Below are 19708 nucleotides of genomic sequence, written 5' to 3'. Positions count from 1 at the left end.
TCATTTTGCCCTTCATCATATCTTGTATACTTATTTATCCTCTTTTTCTTAAAATATGTATTACCTATAACTAAACCCCTTTCTTTACAAAGTCAATCAAAGGGCTCCCATTATCATTTACACCTGGGACCCCAAACTTACATACCACACCCTCTCTAAAAGTTTCTCCTACTTTAGCATTCAGGTCCCCTACCACAATTACTCTCTCACTTGGTTCAAAGGTTCCTATACATTCACTTAACATGTCCCAAAATCTCTCTCTCTCCTCTACATTCCTCTCTTCTCCAGGTGCATACACGCTTATTATGACCCACTTTTCACATCCAACCTTTACTTTAACCCACATAATCCTTGAATTTACACATTCATATTCTCTTTTCTCCTTCCATAACTGATCCTTCAACATTATTGCTACCCCTTCCTTAGCTCTAACTCTCTCAGATACTCCAGATTTAATCCCATTTATTTCCCCCCACCGAAACTCCCCTACTCCCTTCAGCTTTGTTTCGCTTAGAGCCAGGACATCGAACTTCTTTTCATTCATAACATCAGCAATCATCTGTTTCTTGTCATCTGCACTACATCTACGCACATTCAAGCATCCCAGTTTTATAAAGTTTTTTTTCTTCTGTTTTTTTAGCAAATGTTTACAGGATAAGGGGTTACTAGCCCACTGCTACCGGCATTTTAGTCGCCTCATATGACACGCATGGCTTACGGAAGAAAGATTCTTTTCCACTTCCCCATGGACAATAGAAGAAATAAAGAAGAACAAGAGCAATTTAGAAAAAGGAAAAAAACCTAGATGTATGTATATACTATATATGCATGTGAATGTCTGTGAAGTGTGACCAATGTGTAAGTTGGAGTAGCAAGATATCCCTGTTATCTAGCATGTTTATGAGACAGAAAAAGACACCAGCAATCCTATCATCATGTAAAACAGTTACAGGTTTCTGTTTCACAGTCATCTGGCAGGACGGTAGTACTTCCCTGGGTGGTTGCTGTCTACCAACCTACTCGTAAACACCTTGTATATACATGTAAACAATAGTATGTGATTGAACCAGGTGTACAAAATTCACTTATCAGTGTGAACATGTGTACGTTATTGTGACAATATGATTACTAATTCAGTACCAAACATTTGTGTCTCAACAAGAATTGGCTATGAAATCCAAAGATCTGCAACAAAACATTATTATCATAACATGAAAACAACAAAAAATAGCAAAGAATTGGAAAAAACAATAAATGTTTATTATTTCGGCAAACGGCAGTGCTCCATGTTGCCGACACCTCATCATTTAGCACCATCTTCACAAGCTTATATCTCAGTAAGTACTGGCCCTAAAAAATTTTTTATCCTATAACATTTATAAAAATGTGCTCTTCAATTTAAAAAAAAAAAAATTTTTTATTTTTCAAAATATTCAGAGCATTGCGCAGGTGAACGTAGATCTACGTTTGGACAGTTTAACCCTTTCAGGGTCCATCTCGTAGATCTACGGCTTCACGTTGAGTGTCCAAACCGTAGATCTACGCCAAAATTCTAGCACCGTCAAATTTAGCGCGAAAGCGCTCAACTTAACCTAACCTAACTCAGAAGAAATTTGCTCAGAAGAGATGCATCGTCTGTGCACAAACAAAACGACGGCAACAAAGACGCAAAGACACTCGGTTTATGTGTGAGGAATGTAAGGTGCCTTGTTTCAAGGAGTTCCACAAGCTCCAGCAGTTCTAAAACCATGTCCAGTGATTGTAAATATGTAAATATATGATAGAACATTAGTAATATACAAGATTTGTGCATGTTTATTGTAATAAACAACAGTGGTAAACAATAATATGATAATAACTTTAGTGCAGTTATTGTGTTCAATACAGTGAGTTTATATATATACATTATATACAGTATTGGTCTCTCAGGCCCCAAATGTTAGTAGGAAAAGAAAAAAATTGGAAAAGAAGAGAAAAACTATAAAAACCGCTAAATAATGTAATGCGCGTATGTGGAATTCGTAGATGTTGCCGCCACCACATCATTTTAGACAAACTTCTTGGCACTGTATCTCGGTAAGTACTGATCAGAAAATTTTTTTCTTTGTCGTATTACCTTCACAAAAATATGCTCTTTAATTCTGTAAGAAAAAATAATTTTTTTTTTTTTTTTCAAAATTTCTTGGACACTGGAGCACCACTTCAGATTTTGGCCTTGGACCCTGAAGGGGTTAAGGGTTAAGAAGTCAAGGAGTAAATCCGCATTAAAAGTGTGAATTATAGGGAGGAAGGTAGTTAGAGTAAGACTGTCAAGATATCAAAAATGAAGTTGATGTGCTCTCTGATAAACATATTATCAAAAGATGTTGAATAGTCAGAACAACCTGACAATCTTTGTACAATTGCACTGAATGTTATTCTGTGTACAGTTTATCCAATACACAGTCATGACAGAATTGTTTCTGTTGACCAACAGTAATGATAGAAGGAATGTCTAAAGTGTAAATTGAATATTTAAGTGTTCATCACTATGAGTAATTTAAAATGATGAAAATTAAAAATAAAAGATCTCAGTGAAGCAATGCCCTATTGTTTGTGCTTTCTAACAGGGTTGGCTAACTACAGCCAGCATCATTATGGACCCATTTTTCCATACTACAATCAGAGGTAGTGGTGTTTAAAGAAAGCATGAGCCAACAAGTATGCTCAACTGTCATACAAGAGGATGTGCTACAGCCCTTGTTTGCTTGAAAGCAAGGAATCAGTAGTACCTTCACTGACAGTGGCCCTGATCAGCACTCGCTGTAGATGAATGGTTTGAGCATGGTCAAGATTCACCAAAATAATATGAGTTATGAAAAAGGCTAAAAACATTGGATAAGCCATGTGTGGCTGATAGGAAGAAAAGAGGACACATGATAATTAGATTCAATATATAAAAAAAGTAGAATGACTTGGAGTATATAAATCTGTAGTGGAAGAAAGGAAGGGTAGGGGTCATCCTAGGAAAGGTTGGAGGAAGTGGGTAAAGGAGGTTTTGTGGGCAAGATAAGATAAGATAAGATAAGATTTCGTTCGGATTTTTAACCCCGGAGGGTTAGCCACCCAGGATAACCCAAGAAAGTCAGTGCGTCATCGAGGACTGTCTAACTTATTTCCATTGGGGTCCTTAATCTTGTCCCCCAGGATGCGACCCACACCAGTCGACTAACACCCAGGTACCTATTTGCTGCTAGGTGAAAGGATTCAGGGAAACTCGTTAGCTGGACTTGAGTCTTGGAAGCGGGAAGTACAAAGCCTTCACTTTAAAGGAGGGGTTTGGGATACTGGCTGTTTGGAGTGACATCTAAACTGGCGTATCTGAGTGCCTCTGCAAAGACAGTGATTATGTATGAATGATGGTGAAAGTGTTGAACGGTGATGAAAGATTTTTCTTTCTTTTTGGGTCACCCTGCCTCGGTGGGAAACAGCCAACGTGTTAAAAAAAATAAAAAAATAAACAAAAGAATCAACAAGGAAGATCTGGTAGAACAATGGAATGGTTTACAAGCAGAGGAAAGCACTACCTCTGGAAACCTTCAAAAAAAACTTTGCAACAGACTAAATACTTTTATATAGATGATATGGGAGTGAGAGATATGGCAAGAAGTGTAAAATAAACCCAGTGAGGAGTAGGGGTGCAGTGGAGACAATATGGGAACACTGTATCAACATCCGGGATCCCAGACTAATCAACATCTTACCAGAAGACATCAGAAACACGGCTGGAACAAGTGTAGAAGCCTTCAAGAGGACACTGGACAAGTATCTTCACCAGGTGCCAGATCAAACAGGCTGTGATGGGTATGTGGGGCAGTGGGCCTCCAGCAGCAACAGCCTGGTTGACGAGGCAAGCACCAGACGAGCCTGGCCCATGGCAGGGCTCAGAGTAGATAAGCTCTCGAAACTCTTCAAAGGTAAATCAAAAGTAGGCCAAAGTCAGCCAATAATAATGCCAGGCCCTGCCATATTCACAGCAGCAACTGGGAATCTGCACACTGGTGACTGGCTGCTGGGAATACATGAACACTGGTGATGACTGGCTCCTAGGAAGACTTGCACACTGTAACCAGGTACTTTCAGCAACCAACCACCTGGTCAGAATTTGAAGTTTTGCCTTAGTTAGGGTGGGCAAAGGGTAAAGGGCAGTAACAAGGGCCAGTCAGTGACTGGACAGTAGCCATCAGCAGACAACCAGAAGCCAATCTCCTCCAGGAATTTCAGCAGTCAGTCAATGAGTGAATGGGTGAGGGGGGCCAGAATGATGGCACCATGAAAGTGGCAGTACACCTTAGTGATGATACTATAGAGAATAGTGACAGACCAGTGAAGACATACCAAGTACTGTATACTGTGTTAATGATCAAGAGAAATGTAGTTTTACAACAGTGGTTTTGCCAAGGAAAAAGTTAAGTGGAATGAACTAGTGAATATCACAGAAGCAAGTCATGACCTTATGTTTTCTCAACTTATGGATCTTATACCAAAATTTCCTTATTCTCAGCAAAATTTTTGATAAAATTTCACCCACTCTCTCATTGGTTCTTTCTTTTGTGTTCCATTATCACTCTTAACTTCTCCTTTACTCTCCATATTCTCTGCCCTCTGCGTATCACTTTTACATAGCAAAACCCACTCAAAAGCTAACATTTTCTTCTTAATCACCCTCTTTACCTCATCATTCCACTAATCATTCTTCCCTTGTGCACTCGCCCCTCCAATACCCACAAACTTCTGCTGCACATGGAAATGCTGCAGTCTTACATCTACTCTACCTATTTCACTCTCTCCTTATTAGATGTTTAGTGTGCAAGGGGCCTGGACATGCAGAAGGAATGTGTGAGCGTGTTAGACAGGAGTGAATGGAGACGAATGGTTTTTGGGACCTGACAAGTTGTTGGAGTGTGAGCAGGGAAATATTTTGTGAAGGGATTCAGGGAAACCGGTTAGCCGGACTCAAGTTCTGGAGGTGGGCAGTACAATGGCTGCACTTTAAAGGAAGGGTCTGGGATACTGGCTGTTTGGAGTGACACCTGAACTGTCATATCTGAGCGCCTCTGCCATGACAGTGATTATGTGTGAATGATGGTGAACATGTTGAATGTTGGTGAAAGTATTTCTTTCTTTTTTGGGTCACCCCTGCTTCAGTGAGAGATGGCCGATGTGTTAAAAAAAAAAATTATCCTTACTGTTTTTTCCTTTAATTTAACAACTTTCACAGCTATCTTACCCACTTATGACATTCTCCTTGTATCCCATCTACCTCTTACTCTCATGGTAGCTACTGCCAAATAATGATCTGATATATCTGTTGCCCCTCTAAACATATGTACATCTTAAAGTCTACTTATCAAACTTTAACATCCTAAAACAGTCTAACAAAATTCTGTCATTACAGCCTCCTAAATTTTATCTCATATACCTATTTATACTTTTTTCTTAAAATACGTATTGTCTATTACCATACATAGTTCAGTTAATGCCCCATTATCATTTACCCACGGCACTCCAAAATTACCTACTACACCCTCTACAACAGTTTCTTTGATTTCATTATTTTATACACTGCCTAAATAAGGGACCACTGAATTGAGAAATAAAGGGAAGCAGGACTTTATTACTTGCTCATGAAATAAGAAGAGACCAGAAATCCTGCCAATGTGCAAAAGATTAAGAGACTCCTATTTCACACTCATGTGTAAGACGGCAGACCAGTTCAATACACTTGTGTATAACAGTACTACCACAGGGAATTGTAAAGCATGTTTTCCAATGATGTCTCTTTTCTTTAGTTTCATTTACTTTGCCGTCCTAGTTCATCTCTACTTAGCTGTCTTCAACTTCAATTTTGCTTTTTCAACAATTACTCTCCTTGTCTCCATTCTTTATCCTTATTTGCCTTTTCTTGTCCCTTCATCTATTTTAATTTCTTCCATTTTACTGTCTCGCACAAAATTGAGCTTTTCTTTAATAATACCTTACATTGACTGCCTTCTGCTCTCTGTTATATATTTATCTATTTGTAAATATTTCAGATTTACATAAGTGAATAATATTCTTTTACATACCTCCATTGATTAGATGTAAGTAGAGTGTTGAGAGAAAGAGTTGTTGGTTAGCATCTGAGAGCTTAGTGGACCAGTTATCTGGAGCCATGATGATCTCCAACAATCTCAGTGGTGGTGCATGGGGCACAGGGGATTCTTCTGCAGTAATTGAAAATGATTTAATTAAATACAACTTTACAGAAAAAATAAAGAAGGTTTATTTACTACCACTATAACTTCAACTACAAAGATATACAAATTATGAATAATAAATAGTGTTATAAAACTATTTTGTAAATTTAAGTTGCCCAAAATATTAGGCATACAACCTATATAACCACATACTTGAAAGCAAACAAGCATAAATATTACGAAGTAATAAAAGTTTAGTGTAGTAGTGCCTACTGCTATGAAAAACATTAAGAGGTAGTGACACTGCATATTATGGAAGAACCTCACCAGTGTAATAACCAATTAAAAGTTCTACAACCTACATTCACCATCTGTCACTTAAAACTGTTTTTATAATCAAATATAATATATAATCATTCATATATGTATAGCCTTCAATGCCTTTAACCAAGTGATAATAAAATATAATTAATCACCCCCACATTATTAATTTTCTTTTCAACACACTGGCCATTTCCCACAGAAGCAGAGTGATCAAATAAGAAATGCTTTCACCATCATTCACACATAATCACTGTCTTTGCAGAGGTGCCCAGATATGACAATCTAGATGTCACTCCAAACAGCCAATATCCCAAACCCCTCCTTTAAAATGCAGGCATTGTACTTCCCACCTTAATACAGCTTAGATGATTTTTTAACAAGTTATCAGAATTTGAAAATGTAAATGAAACCTATACCCATCCCTGGGTATAAACTGAGGCTGTTGCATAATGATCAGTATGTAAACATGATAAAAGAAGACCATTCTATCTGGATGTAACCAAGTGTAACTAGTAACTTCCACAGATCACTATCATCATCTCAACCTTTATTATTACTGTATTTCTGTCCATGTTTATGAGGCACAAGCTAGGTAAAGGACAGCAAACTATTATAAGACAAAAATCAGCACAAGATATTCAGACTGACACTCCATCTTGCACATATAACAGCATCACAAAAAACTATAGTAGTTTTGTACCACCACACAAGTAAAATATTAAAAGCAGTATAATAGCTACCTCACAGATGAAGTTCAAAAGTAATAAATACATACATCACAAAAATAATTATTTATTTAATGCTCACAAGGAAATTTAACACATTAAAACATGAAGACATTAACCCTTTGAGGGCCCATGCTGTAGATCTACGGCTTTACGTTGAGGGTCCAAACCATAGATCTATGTCATGAGCTCAGCTCACTCTGATAAGCTGTGAGCGGTAAATTTGAGTCTAGATATGAGAGAATACATCTATGTGGTATGTGTGCGCCACATAAAACAAATCCTGCAGCACACAGTGCATAATGAGAGAAAAAAAAACTGAGACCGTAATTTTCGATTAAAACAGCAACTTTGCAGTGTTTTTTCGTATGTTATTTATACAGTGGACCCCCGCACAACGATCACCTCCGAATGTGACCAATTATGTAAGTGTATTTATGTAAGTGCGTTTGTACGTGTATGTTTGGGGGTCTGAAATGGACTAATCTACTTCACAATATTCCTTATGGGAACAAATTCGGTCAGTACTGGCACCTGAACATACTTCTGGAGTGAAAAAACATCTCATTTGATAGAATGGAAGATATATTACAGAAATAGAGATGATTTTGATTGGTTTTAGTACTGAAAATGGCTTGAAACTGAGCTCAAAGTAGCAGAAATAATAAACTTTTGCCGATGTTCGAGAGTAAACAAATGACCTCACACGTCTAATGCATGCCAGCTGGTGGGTCTAATATACATTCACAAATGTGCTGATATTATTTATACAATTATTGTAGATGAATGGTTCAGAGAACTGACACGTTGATAAATTAGACACAAGTGCAATTCTTGGGTATCTTTATTGAGGAAACGTTTCGCCACACAGTGGCTTCATCAGTCCATACAAAGGAGAATCTTGAAGAATAGGAGGAGAACGAGGTAATCAGTCCCTCAACCTTGAGTCAATGTGGTCAGGCCATCAATCTTGAATAGAATACGGCATATGTGCGGAGGAGCAGCTTATAAACCGTAGACAGGAGAGGTGTAGCAGTCATAGGTGGTGTCACATTTGTTCAATGTGGAAGTAGGTCGTGCCCAAGGGTTAGGTTATCAACGTGTCGGTTCTCTGAACCATTCATCTACAATCCTGTCAGACACTGCAACTTCTTGGGATCTTAATACTTGGGAATTCTTCGCTTGCCTAACCCTTGGGCACGACCTACTTCCACATTGAACAAATGTGACACCACCTACGAATACTGCACCTCTCCTGCGTATGGTTTATAAGCTGCTCCTCCGCACATATGCCGTATTCTATTCAAGATTGATGGACTGACCACATCGACTCAAGGTTGAGGGACTGATTACCTCGTTCTCCTCCTATTCTTCAAGGTTCTCCTTTGTATGGACTGATGAAGCCACTGTGTGGCGAAACGTTTCCTCAATAAAGATACCCAAGAGTTGCACTTGTGTCTAATTTATCATACAATTATTACAATATTGCATGACAGTAAATCTTCCATTTTTTGGTTTGAATAAAAATTCATTATGTGAATTAAAAATGAAAATGGAATTCATTTGTAAAGCCTGAAAACATAACTAATGAACAGAGGAAATGTTAGTTTAGTGCCAGGAATGCCTGCATTGTTTATTCTGGACCCTATTTTGAAACTGGAATATTTTGAACTTTGCACTAAATTGGCCAAATTACCAATTTCCAATCACTTTATTTTGTAGATGAAACAGTTGAGCTGGCGATTTCTTGTGCTCAATCGATAGAATAAAAATAATACTAGAGAAATAGCTAAGAATTTGGTCGACTGAAATAAAGTAATTGGCCTAAAATGGGAGATGAAGTCGGCAAAATCGCCAATGCGTAAATATCGCTGACACATCAAAATTCGCGAGAGCATAATTTCATCAATTTTCCATCAAATTTCATACTTTTAGTTTTATTACCTTCAGAAAAAGATTCTCTACCATTTCATAAGAAAAACTAAGAAAATTATTTTTTGAAAATTCTTGGATACTGGTGCGCACTTTGAAATTTGGCATTTGGACCCTGAAAGGGTTAATGGTGTTTAATAAATGCACATGAGGGTAAACATAAAGAAAAATAAAAAAAGAACTAGATTGTGTAAGTTATAAAGTGTCAATACCGTCTGTGGAGTGAGTGACAACTTTAAGAGCCATGTTAGACAACCGAGGCACCAGGTACATCCAGCGCTGTAAAGAGCCACATATCCACTCTGCTAGTTGACGCTGTTCTCGTACAACCAACTGACAAGTCATAAGCTGAAAAGGGAATGAAAAGATGTGTAATTATTTGTTTACTCTTTTACTATGTCCAACCTAAGGACTGTTAGCTCTCATGAGAAGCTTGTTCATAATACTACTTTCTTTAATTTACCTAACTTATAAGTATCCCTTGTTCTTTTTTATTTCCTCTATTCTCCATGGGGAAGTGGAAAAAAAAATCTTTCCTCCATAAGCCAAGCGTGTCATATGAGGTGACTAAAATGATGGGAGCAATGGGCAAGTAACCCCTCCTGTAGAAAATACAGCGGACCCCCGGTTTGCGATATTAATCCGTTCCTGAGAGCTCATCGTGAACCAAAATTATCGAAAAGCGAATCAATTTTCCCCATAAGAAATAATGGAAATCAAATTAATCCGTGCAAGACACCCCAAAGTATGAAAAAAAAATTTTACCACATGAAATATTAAGTTTAATGCACACAAACTGAAGAAGACATGCACAGTTTGTAGTACTCTACTAACAATAGAATACATGACACTTACCTTTAATGAAGATCTGGTGGTGATTGATGGGATGGGAGGAGGGGAGAGTGTCGAACTTATTGTTTAGAAGGGGAATCCCCTTCCATTAGGACTTGAGATAGCAAGTCCTTTTCTAGGGTTACTTCCCTTCTTCTTTTAATGCCACTAGGACCAGCTTAAGAGTCATTGGACCTCTGTCGCACAACAAATCTGTCCATAGAGCTCTGTACCTCCCGTTCCTTTACGATTTGTCTAAAATGGGCCACAACATTGTCATTGTAATATTCACCAGCACGGCTTGCAATAGCTGTGTTAGGGTGATTTTCATCCATAAAGGTTTGCAGTTCAACCCACTTTGCACACATTCCCTTAATTTTTGAAGTAGGCACAATGGATTCCACAACTGGCATAGGCTTCTCAGGGTTAGCCCTAAACCCTTCAAAATCTTTCTTAATTTCCATACTAATTTTCACCCTTTTTACCACAGGGTTGGCACTAGAAGCTTTCTTGGGGCCCATGGTGACTTATTTTGCAGAAACAAGCACCAAAAACACTGTGATAATATGGAATGTACCGAATGTATCCTTAGATGCGAGCACACAGGCTGGCTTGTAAACACTGGGCCACACATGGACACATCTCAGACGAATCGTGTATACCGGGTTTTTTAACAGGAACCGAGGCAAAATTTTTGCGTTAAAATGTATCGCATACCGGATTTATCGGATACTGATGCCATCGCAAACTGGGGGTCCACTGTACTAAAAAATATAATAAGAAAGAAAGAGATGATTGCTAATGTTATAAATGAAAAGAAGTTGGATGTCCTCGCTCTGAGCAAAATAAAGCTGAAGAAAGTAGGGGAGTTTCAGTGGGAAGAAATAAATGGGATTACGTCAGGAGTATCTGAGAGAGTTAGAGCTAAGGAAGGGATAGCAATAATGTTGAAGAATCAGTTATGGAAGGAGGAAAGGGAATATAAATGTATAAAGTCAAGGATTATGTGGATTAAAATAAGGGTCAGATGCAAAAAGTGGGCCATAATAAGTGTATGCACCTGGAGAAAAGAAAGAAGTGAAGGAGAGAGATTGATTTTGGGAAATGTTAAGCAAGTGTGTAGGAACTTTCGAACCAAGTGAGAGAGTAACTGTGGTAAGGGACCTAAATGTCATTCAGTAAATCATTTAGTCAATCAGTCATTTAGTCAATCAGTAAAGTCATTCAGTAAATCAGTCAAGTCAGGTCGGGCAGGAATTCAGTAAATCAGCTGTCATTAAATAAATCAGTCAAACCTGCAAGTCAGTCATGTAAATCAGTAGGTCAGTCAGTCAAGTCAGTAGGTCAGTCAAGTAAGTCACTCAGTAAATCAGCCAAGTCATTCAGTAAATCAGTCAAGTCAGTAGGTTAGTCAGTCAAGAAAGTACGTCAGTCAGTCAAGTACGTCATTCAGTAAACCAGTCAAGTCATTCAGTAAATCAATCAAGTCAGTAAATCAGAATACAGCCCAGGTTATTCATTGCACAAGCCCGTATATTTGCTTCACTCTTTTTCATCTTACGAACCGATGCTTCATTAAGGCCATAAGCTCTCGCCATGTCCACCATACATTCATCACATTTAAGTTTATCTAATATGTATCTCTATTTTCTTCACAACTCCAAGACTTGAACATTTTAACTTTGTCTTGCCACTTCCTGCATCCTGGGTGCCAGGGTTCCTAGGCAGATGCAATGTATGGTAATGAAAAGACCAAAGCCTGATTCACAGACAATGCTGGGTACCACACTGGACACGTATGTACAAGCACCATCCGACTTACGACCGAGCTTGGTTCTGACCAACTGGTCGTGAGTTAACAAGGATGCAAGTCGAACCTTTGAAAATTGCCAACATACTGGGTAGGGCATAATGTCAAACCTTTGCTATATGAACTACCTACATAGTACTGTAATGTAATGTACAATTATTTCATTTATTTTACCATAATTTACTTCTATTGATATACATATTTTAATCATTTATGTACTGTATATTATGTATACATGGTAGAAGAGTATTGTAAATTTTACATCTCATACAGTATCGTATGTTGTTGTTATCTTTAACCCTTTCAGGGTCCGTCCCGTAGATCTACGGCTTTACGTTCAGGGTCCAAACCGTAGATCTACGCCATGAGCTCAGCTCACTCTGATAAACTGTGAGTGGTACATTTGGGCCTAGATATGAGAGAATACATCTATGTGGTATGTGTGCACCACATAAAACAGATCCTGCAGCACACTGTGCATAATGAGAGAAAAAAAATGAAATCATGATTTTTCGATTAAAACAGCAACTTTGCAGTGTTTTTTCGTATGTTTTTTATAGTTGTATTTGCGATTTCTTGGTCTCATTTGATAGAATGGAAGACATATTACAGAAATAGAGATGATTTTGATTGGTTTTAGCATTGGAAATGGCTTGAAACTGAGCTCAAAGTAGCGGAAATGTTAAATTTTTGCCGATATTCAAGAGTAAACAAACGACCTCACACGTCTAATACACATCAGCTGGTGGGTCTAATATACATTCACAAATATGGTGATGATATTTATACAATTATTACAGTATTGCATAACAGTAAATCTTCTATTTTTTGGTGTGAATAAAAATTCATTATGTGAATAAAAAAACAAAATGGAATTTATTTGTAAAGCCTCAAAACATAACTAATGAACAGAGGAAATGTTAGTTTAGTGCCAGGAATGCCTACATTGTTCATTCTGGACCCTATTTTGAAATTGGAATATTTTGAACTTTGTGTTAAATTGGCCAAATTAACAATTTCCGATCACTTTATTTTGTAGTTGAAACAGTTGACTTGGCGATTTCTTGTGCTCAATCGATAGAATAGAAGTAATACTAGTGAAATAGCTAAGAATTTGGTTGATTGGAATAATGTAATTGGACTAAAATGGGAGTCAAAGTCGGCAAAATCGCCGATTCGTAAATATCGCTGACACATCAAAATTCGCGAGAGCATAATTTCGTAAATTTTCCACCAATTTTCGTACTTTTTGTTTTATTACCTTCACAAAAAGATTCTCTACGATTTCATAAGAAAAAATAACAAATTTTTTTTTTTAAATATCTTGGACACTGGTGCGTGACTCCAGATTTGGGCCTTGGACCCTGAAAGGGTTAAGTATTGTCGACACAGTGGAATGGGAGAACACCACTGGCAGTGTCATCCTGCCAGAATGTCCTATAACCTATGCCCTAAGTAAAGAGAAACAACACTAGAACATGTGTAATACACATTCGGCTGGCTGGCAGGCCGGCTGCCTGACTGACTGAATTTGGATCTCTCTCCATCTCTCTCTCTCTCTCTCTCTTTTTTTTTTTTTCTTTTTTTTTACACAGGGTATGACAAGGTTAAGGATCCCTAGCTTTATTGACAAGCTATTTACAGGTTAAGGATTCCTAACTTTATTGTCAAGCTAAGAGCTATTACCTACATCAGCTCATTTGAAAGCATTTTTATTGTTATGAGACATACAAGTAGGGAGCAGGATAAAGTTGGAGCAATCTATGGGCCAGCATTTTCATTTGATCAACTGACTTTATCTTGTTGACATCATTATGCTGTACGAATGTGTTCCATACTCGAGTCATCCTGGGTATGTATGATCTCAGATGGAGTGATGTCCTGGAGAAGGGTACAGCCAGAGTGAAGTTGCTGCTTTCTGCCCGTCTTGTGGCATAAAAGCTTGTTTCACGCTGTCCTCGAAGTGAATCCAAGTGTGGTATTTTGACAATATTGGCCTTGTACATAACAGTAAGGCCACCCACATCCCTCCTATGTTGAAGGCTCTGCTGAAATGACAGATCTATCCAGGATGGGTCCAGGCGAGAGATGAGACGTCTTGCTCTGTTCTCTACTCTGTCAAGCAGTCGCAGATGAGAGGGAGGGCAGGCAAACCAAGAAAGTGGAGCATACTCAAGGTGTGAGCGTACTTGTGCCTCGTACAGGATCTTGCAACCCCTACTGTCAAGCAGATGCGAGATACGGCAAAGTGCTGTAAGCTTCCTGGCTGCCTAGTTTGCAAGATTTACAACATGGTTCTTCATGGTTAGTTTGGAGTCAAATTTCACCCCAAGGATATCAACTTCTTCTCCAGGTGCAAACACCCTCCCATTCATCCTTACTACTGCACCAGCATTACCATCATGGTGCCTAGAGACGATCATCATTTGCATTTTCTCAGGTGCAAATGTTACTTGCCATCTATTTCCCCAAGCTGATATAGCTCTCAGCTGGTGATTGATGTAGCTTAGAGCAGCTGGCATTTCTTCTCTTGGATAAGTGAATGTCAGTGTACAGTCGTCTGCATATGCATGTGATTCTGGGATGAGATGAAGAAGGTCCTTGAAGTAGACATTCCATAACAATGGACCCAGCACTCTTCCTTGTGGAACACTTGCCCCAATAGGATGTCTTGCTGATTCCGTTCCATTGAGAACTACACTTAGAGATCTACCATGAAGGTAATCACTGAGGAGACATAGCGTAGAGCCTGCAATTCCCAGTGCTTGAAGTTTTGCTAAGAGGCCCTGGTGCCACACCCGGTTGAAAGTGCCAGCAATGTCCAGTGCTACCACACAGCTGACTTTGGATTCATCCAGTGACTGGTGCCACTTAGTGGAGAGGTTTAACAACAGATCAGCAGCAGAGTAACCTTTCCTGAAGCCATATTGGTGATCACAAAGTAGTGAGTGGTAGTCAAAAAACTCTGTCATTTGTCTTGAGATTATTGTCTCAAGGATCTTACCAGTGATTGACAGGAGTGACACTGGTCTGTAGTTGCTGATTTCTGCTCTGCTCTTCTTTTTGTGAACAGGGACTACATTTGCCTCTTTCCAAAGAGAGGGCCATTTACACTGTACTAGGCAGTGCTGAAAGATGCGAATTAGAGGTGCTGCTAGCTGGTCTGCACATCTTCTCTCTCCATCTCTCTCTCTCTCTCTCTCCATCTCCCTCTCTCTCTCTCCATCTCCCTCTCTCTCTCTCCATCTCTCTCTCTCTCTCTCTCTCTCTCCATCTCTCTCTCTCTCTCTCTCTCTCCATCTCCATCTCTCTCTCCATCTCTCTCTCTCTCCATCTCTCTCTCCATCTCCATCTCTCTCTCCATCTCTCTCTCTCTCCATCTCTCTCTCTCTCCATCTCTCTCTCTCTCCATCTCTCTCTCCATCTCTCTCTCTCTCTCTCTCTCTCTCACAGGCACATGTAAGTAATCATACATAGTGTACATTACCTAGGATAACCCCAAAAATCCAGACAAAGTGCTATACAGTGAATCTGTGCTCCAGTGCCCTAAATTAATAATAATAATAATAATAATAAGAGGGACTATAATGCATTAACCCTTTGACTGTTTATGTCGTATATATACGTCTTACGCGCCACTGTTTCTGACATATTTATACGCGTAAATTCTAGCGGCTTCAAATCAAGCAGGAGAAAGCTGGTAGGCCCACATGTGAGAGAATGGGTCTGTGTGGTCAGTGCGCACCACATAAAAAAATCCTGCAGCATACAGTGCATAATGAGAAAAAAAAACTGACCATTTTTTGGATTAAAACGCAGACTTTGAGGTGTATTTTCGTATAGTATTGTAGACAGCCTGTACTGTCTACAGTACATATTTCACGGCACTCAGGTGCTGCCCTCTCTAGGCCTGCCCAGGTCAGTGGGACGCTTGTCCCACTCGCTCTCACTCTGGTGACACCTTTCACTCAGTCAAGAAGTGTCCACTCCTCTCTCCCTTGTGGGCATGGCCCTCCCAGGCCATGGGCACAAACACACAAGCCTGTGTACCCACCATGACTTTGCAAATAAAGTAAGAAGCCTCTGAAGCCTTTATCATTCACTCACCAGCTCTGCAAGAATAACCAATAAGCTGGTAATAAATGGTGGCAGCGGTGACCAAGAACCACCAACAAGCTGGTAATAAATGGTGGGAAGCAGTGGTCGGAGCAGTTGTGTTTGCCCGGAGAGAGGAAAGAAATAGGATGAAGTCATCTTCACTTCATCACCCCATGCAAGAAGCATCCGTCTCTCATCGAGTTATCCTGATGTGTCCCACGCTGTTTCTCAAGTCATATGTTTAGCGTCACTTGTATGTTCTGCTGTTGTCAGCTCAGCACAGCTATTTCAGCAAGCCAGAGGCGAGTTTTGTGGTGATTTCTGCATCCAGTGTGCGTGTCTCGGTGTTTGTGGGAGATGAGGAGGAAGTGGCTGTTCCTTGCCTCGTCCACGCTCTCCCTCACCACCACACTACCATACACCACTATGTACTCACTCCCTCTGCTGTGTTTTCTGCTGTTTTTCATGTGAATTCATTGCCAATGCTGTGTATCCGAGTGCCCGAGGCCACTCGAAGCCATGTGGATCAGCAAGCCACGTGGATCAGCAAGCCACATGGATCAGCAAGCCATGTGGATCAGCATGCCACGTAGATCACGGCACCACATGGATCCCGACGCCACATAGGGTGCGGACGAAGCCATGTGGATCTACAAGCCACATGAGTTGCCAGATGTCCCAGGTCTCGTGCTGTGGTCTGCTGCCCGCATCACATTGACATCACTGATGCTGCTGCCCAACTTCATGACATCATGATGTCTGCCTGACATCACCTCAAGATGTCTGTCACCATGCTGCTGACGTCACCTTGCAACGTCACACTGGACATCACATGTCACATCGAGTGTTTCAGTAATTATTTCAGTATTGTCGAGAAGATTGAGAGAAGATATATGTCATGTGTTAATTAATTCCTCTCAGTCAGTGTTATCACATGTTAGTGTATGGCTTAGTGTCAGTTTTGTGCACAGAAAAGCATCTTTTGCTAGTTTAAGCCATGTTGTACCACATGTACTGCGGGTATGTGTAAAGTTTTCCATGTGTCCAGTGTGGTCTGTGGCCAGACCCCTGAGTAGTATCACTGTGTTAGTCACCGGGTGTGACCAGCACGTTTGACAGCTGATATTAGTCAGCCTGAGTGTATGAGCCCCTTTGTACAGAAAGCTCTTATGCTCATCACTCGAGATGTTCTGCAGAATCGTACCTGCTACGATTCCCATCGAGATTTGTTTCACTTCACCTCCAGACTTTCAGAATGCAGTTATATGTAGAAAAACAAGTCTGGGGGCGCTTAGACTAACCTCTGTTATAACTCCAACTGCCGAGAGAATAACACTCGTCAAGCCGCAGTTAGCCCCATCGGCAGGCACTGTGTCAGCCTCGTGTCACAAGCTTCAGTGAGCAGCCTACACAAAGAAGATGTCACTTTGACTGCTAGCTCGCTCACTGCAGTTTGGTGTATGATGTTACGACTCCCAGATGTTTCACCCAGTCGTCTCTGCCATGACTCACTCCACGCTCGCCGGCAGTGACAGCCCAGCGACAGTACCAGTCGAGAAGTGTCCTGAGTCGCTTGTCAGAAGAAGTTCTGCCCAGTTGCCAAGTTTTGTCGATGCCTCACTCAAGGGCACCAGCATGTCGTGCCCCAGGTTGAGTGAAACCTGCAGTGACTTCTACGATGACTGCTTCACCATTCTAGAGGAGACCATACCCTGTTATGTCACAGCTCAGCTGCAGTGATGTCTCCTGTGTTGCAGTATCTATCCAGATGCAGGAAGGCATGTAGTGATGCCCTTTGATGCTCACTGCCTATGACCACGATGTTTACCGCATCCATGTTTTTTTCTTCCCTCCCTGTAGGAAGTTTTTTTTTCCATGTCCATATGTATATACATGTTTTTATTTTGTGTTCTGTGCCCTGTTCCTACGAGAAAGAGACCGAGTTTTTTTTACCACCAGTATTCCCGACGCGAGGTAGGTGGCCGAGTGTATGTAGACAGCCTCTGTCAGCACAGACAGTCTATGCTGTCTGCCAGCTAAGTTCATATTTTGCGGCACTAAGCTGCTGCCCTCTAGGCTTGCCCAAGGTCAGTGGGATGCTGGTCCCACTCGCTCACTCACTCAGCGGCCTAGCAGCAGTCAAGAAGCCCTACTAGCTCTCTCCCTCATGGGCATGGCCCTACCGGGCCATGGGCACAACACACAAGCCTGTGTACCCACCACGACATTTGCAAATAAAGCCTCCAAAGACGTTTATCATTTACTCCCCACTACCAGAATCACCAAATAATTCTGTTTCACAATTTACCTGAGGCGTTTGACAAGTGTGGGGCTACGGTTTTTATGCAGGACAGTGCACCATGTCATTCCACTAAATCTGTAGTTCAGTGGCTTAAGGACTGTGAAGTGAGGTTCTTTAATGACTGGGCAAGCAAGTCCCCAGATCTAAACCTTACTGAGAACCTCTGGCCAATAGTGAAATGAAGTTTACTGGGCAAGGATATCAATTCCATCCCACAGCTGGAGGCTGCTGTACATGAGGCACGAAATAATATACCTCCCCAAACCCTCAAGAATTTGTGTGAGAGTCTTCTTACACGACTGAGGGATGTGATTAAGCATAAAGGACACAGCACCAAGTATTAAAACCTCAGTAAGTGTGCAAATATATATATAATGTGTGTGTGTGTGTGTGTGTGTGTACTCACCTATTTGTGGTTGTAAGGGTCGATTCATAGCTCCTGGCCCCGTGTCTTCACTGATTGCTACTGGGTCCTCTCTCTCCCTGCTCCATGAGCTTTATCAAATCTCATCTAAAAACTATGTATGGTTCCTGCCTCCACTAGGTCACTTTCTAAGCTATTCCACTGCCTGACAACTCTGAATGAAGAAATACTTTCTAACATCCCTTTGACTCCTCTGGGTCTTCAATTTCTAATTGTGACCCCTTGTTTCTGTGCCCCATCTCTGGAACATTCTGTCTTTGTCCACCTTGTCTATTCTGCTCAGTATTTTATATGTCGTTATCATGTCTTCCCTGACCTTCCTCTCCTCCAGTGTCGCCAGGCCAATTTCTCTTGACTTTTCTTCAAAGGACAATCCCTGTAGCTCTGGGACTAGTCTTGTTCTAAACCTTTGCACCTTCTCTAATTTCTTGACATGCTTGACCAGGTGTGGATTCCAAAGTGTTGCTGCATACTCTGGTATGGGCCTGGCGTAAATGGTGTACAAAGTCTTGAACGATTCCTTGCTGAGGTATCGGAACGCTATCCATAGGTTTGCCAGACGCCCGTATGCTGCAGCAGTTATCTGACTTGTGCGTCTCAGGAGATGTGCTCGGTGTTATACTCACCCCCAAGATCTTTTTCCTTGAGCGAGGTTTGCAGTCTTTGGCCACCTAGACTATACTGTGTCTGTGGTCTTCTTTGCCCTTCCCCGATCTTCATGGCTTTGCATTTGGCAGGGTTAAATTCAAGGAGCCAGTTGCTGGACCAGGCTTGTAGCCTGTCCAGGTCTCTTCGTAGTCCTGCCTGATCCTCGACCGATTTGATTCTCCTCATTAACTTCACATCATCTGAGTCTATCCCTTCCGTTATGTCATTCACATATACCAAAAACAGCACAGGTCCTAGGACTGACCCCTGTGGAACCCTGCTCGTCACATCCGCCCACTCTGACACCTCGTCACGTACCATGACTCGTTGTTGCCTCCCTGTCAGGTATCCTCTGATCCATTGCAGTGCCTTTCCTGTTGTGTGCGCCTGATCCTC

General features: G+C 40.7%; 1 protein-coding gene across 1 annotated transcript in view; it reads right to left on the bottom strand.

Moving 5' to 3' along the window:
- The window catches only part of LOC138854351 (ubiquitin-protein ligase E3C-like), a 260277-nt gene extending 250705 nt beyond the window's left edge, over window positions 1-9572 (bottom strand). Inside the window, exons 1-2 of the mRNA XM_070096970.1 lie at window positions 9412-9572; window positions 6108-6245 (exon numbers count right to left, since the gene is read on the bottom strand). Coding sequence (XP_069953071.1) covers window positions 6108-6245; window positions 9412-9544 — 271 coding nt within the window. The 5' untranslated portion in view covers window positions 9545-9572. The remainder of the gene's footprint in view (window positions 1-6107; window positions 6246-9411) is intronic.
- Between the last annotated feature and the right edge of the window lie 10136 nt (window positions 9573-19708).

This window comes from Cherax quadricarinatus, chromosome 55, assembly GCF_038502225.1.
Source record: "Cherax quadricarinatus isolate ZL_2023a chromosome 55, ASM3850222v1, whole genome shotgun sequence".
NCBI classification, from domain to species: Eukaryota; Metazoa; Arthropoda; class Malacostraca; order Decapoda; family Parastacidae; genus Cherax; species Cherax quadricarinatus.
This window is presented reverse-complemented; position numbering and strand designations above follow the sequence as displayed.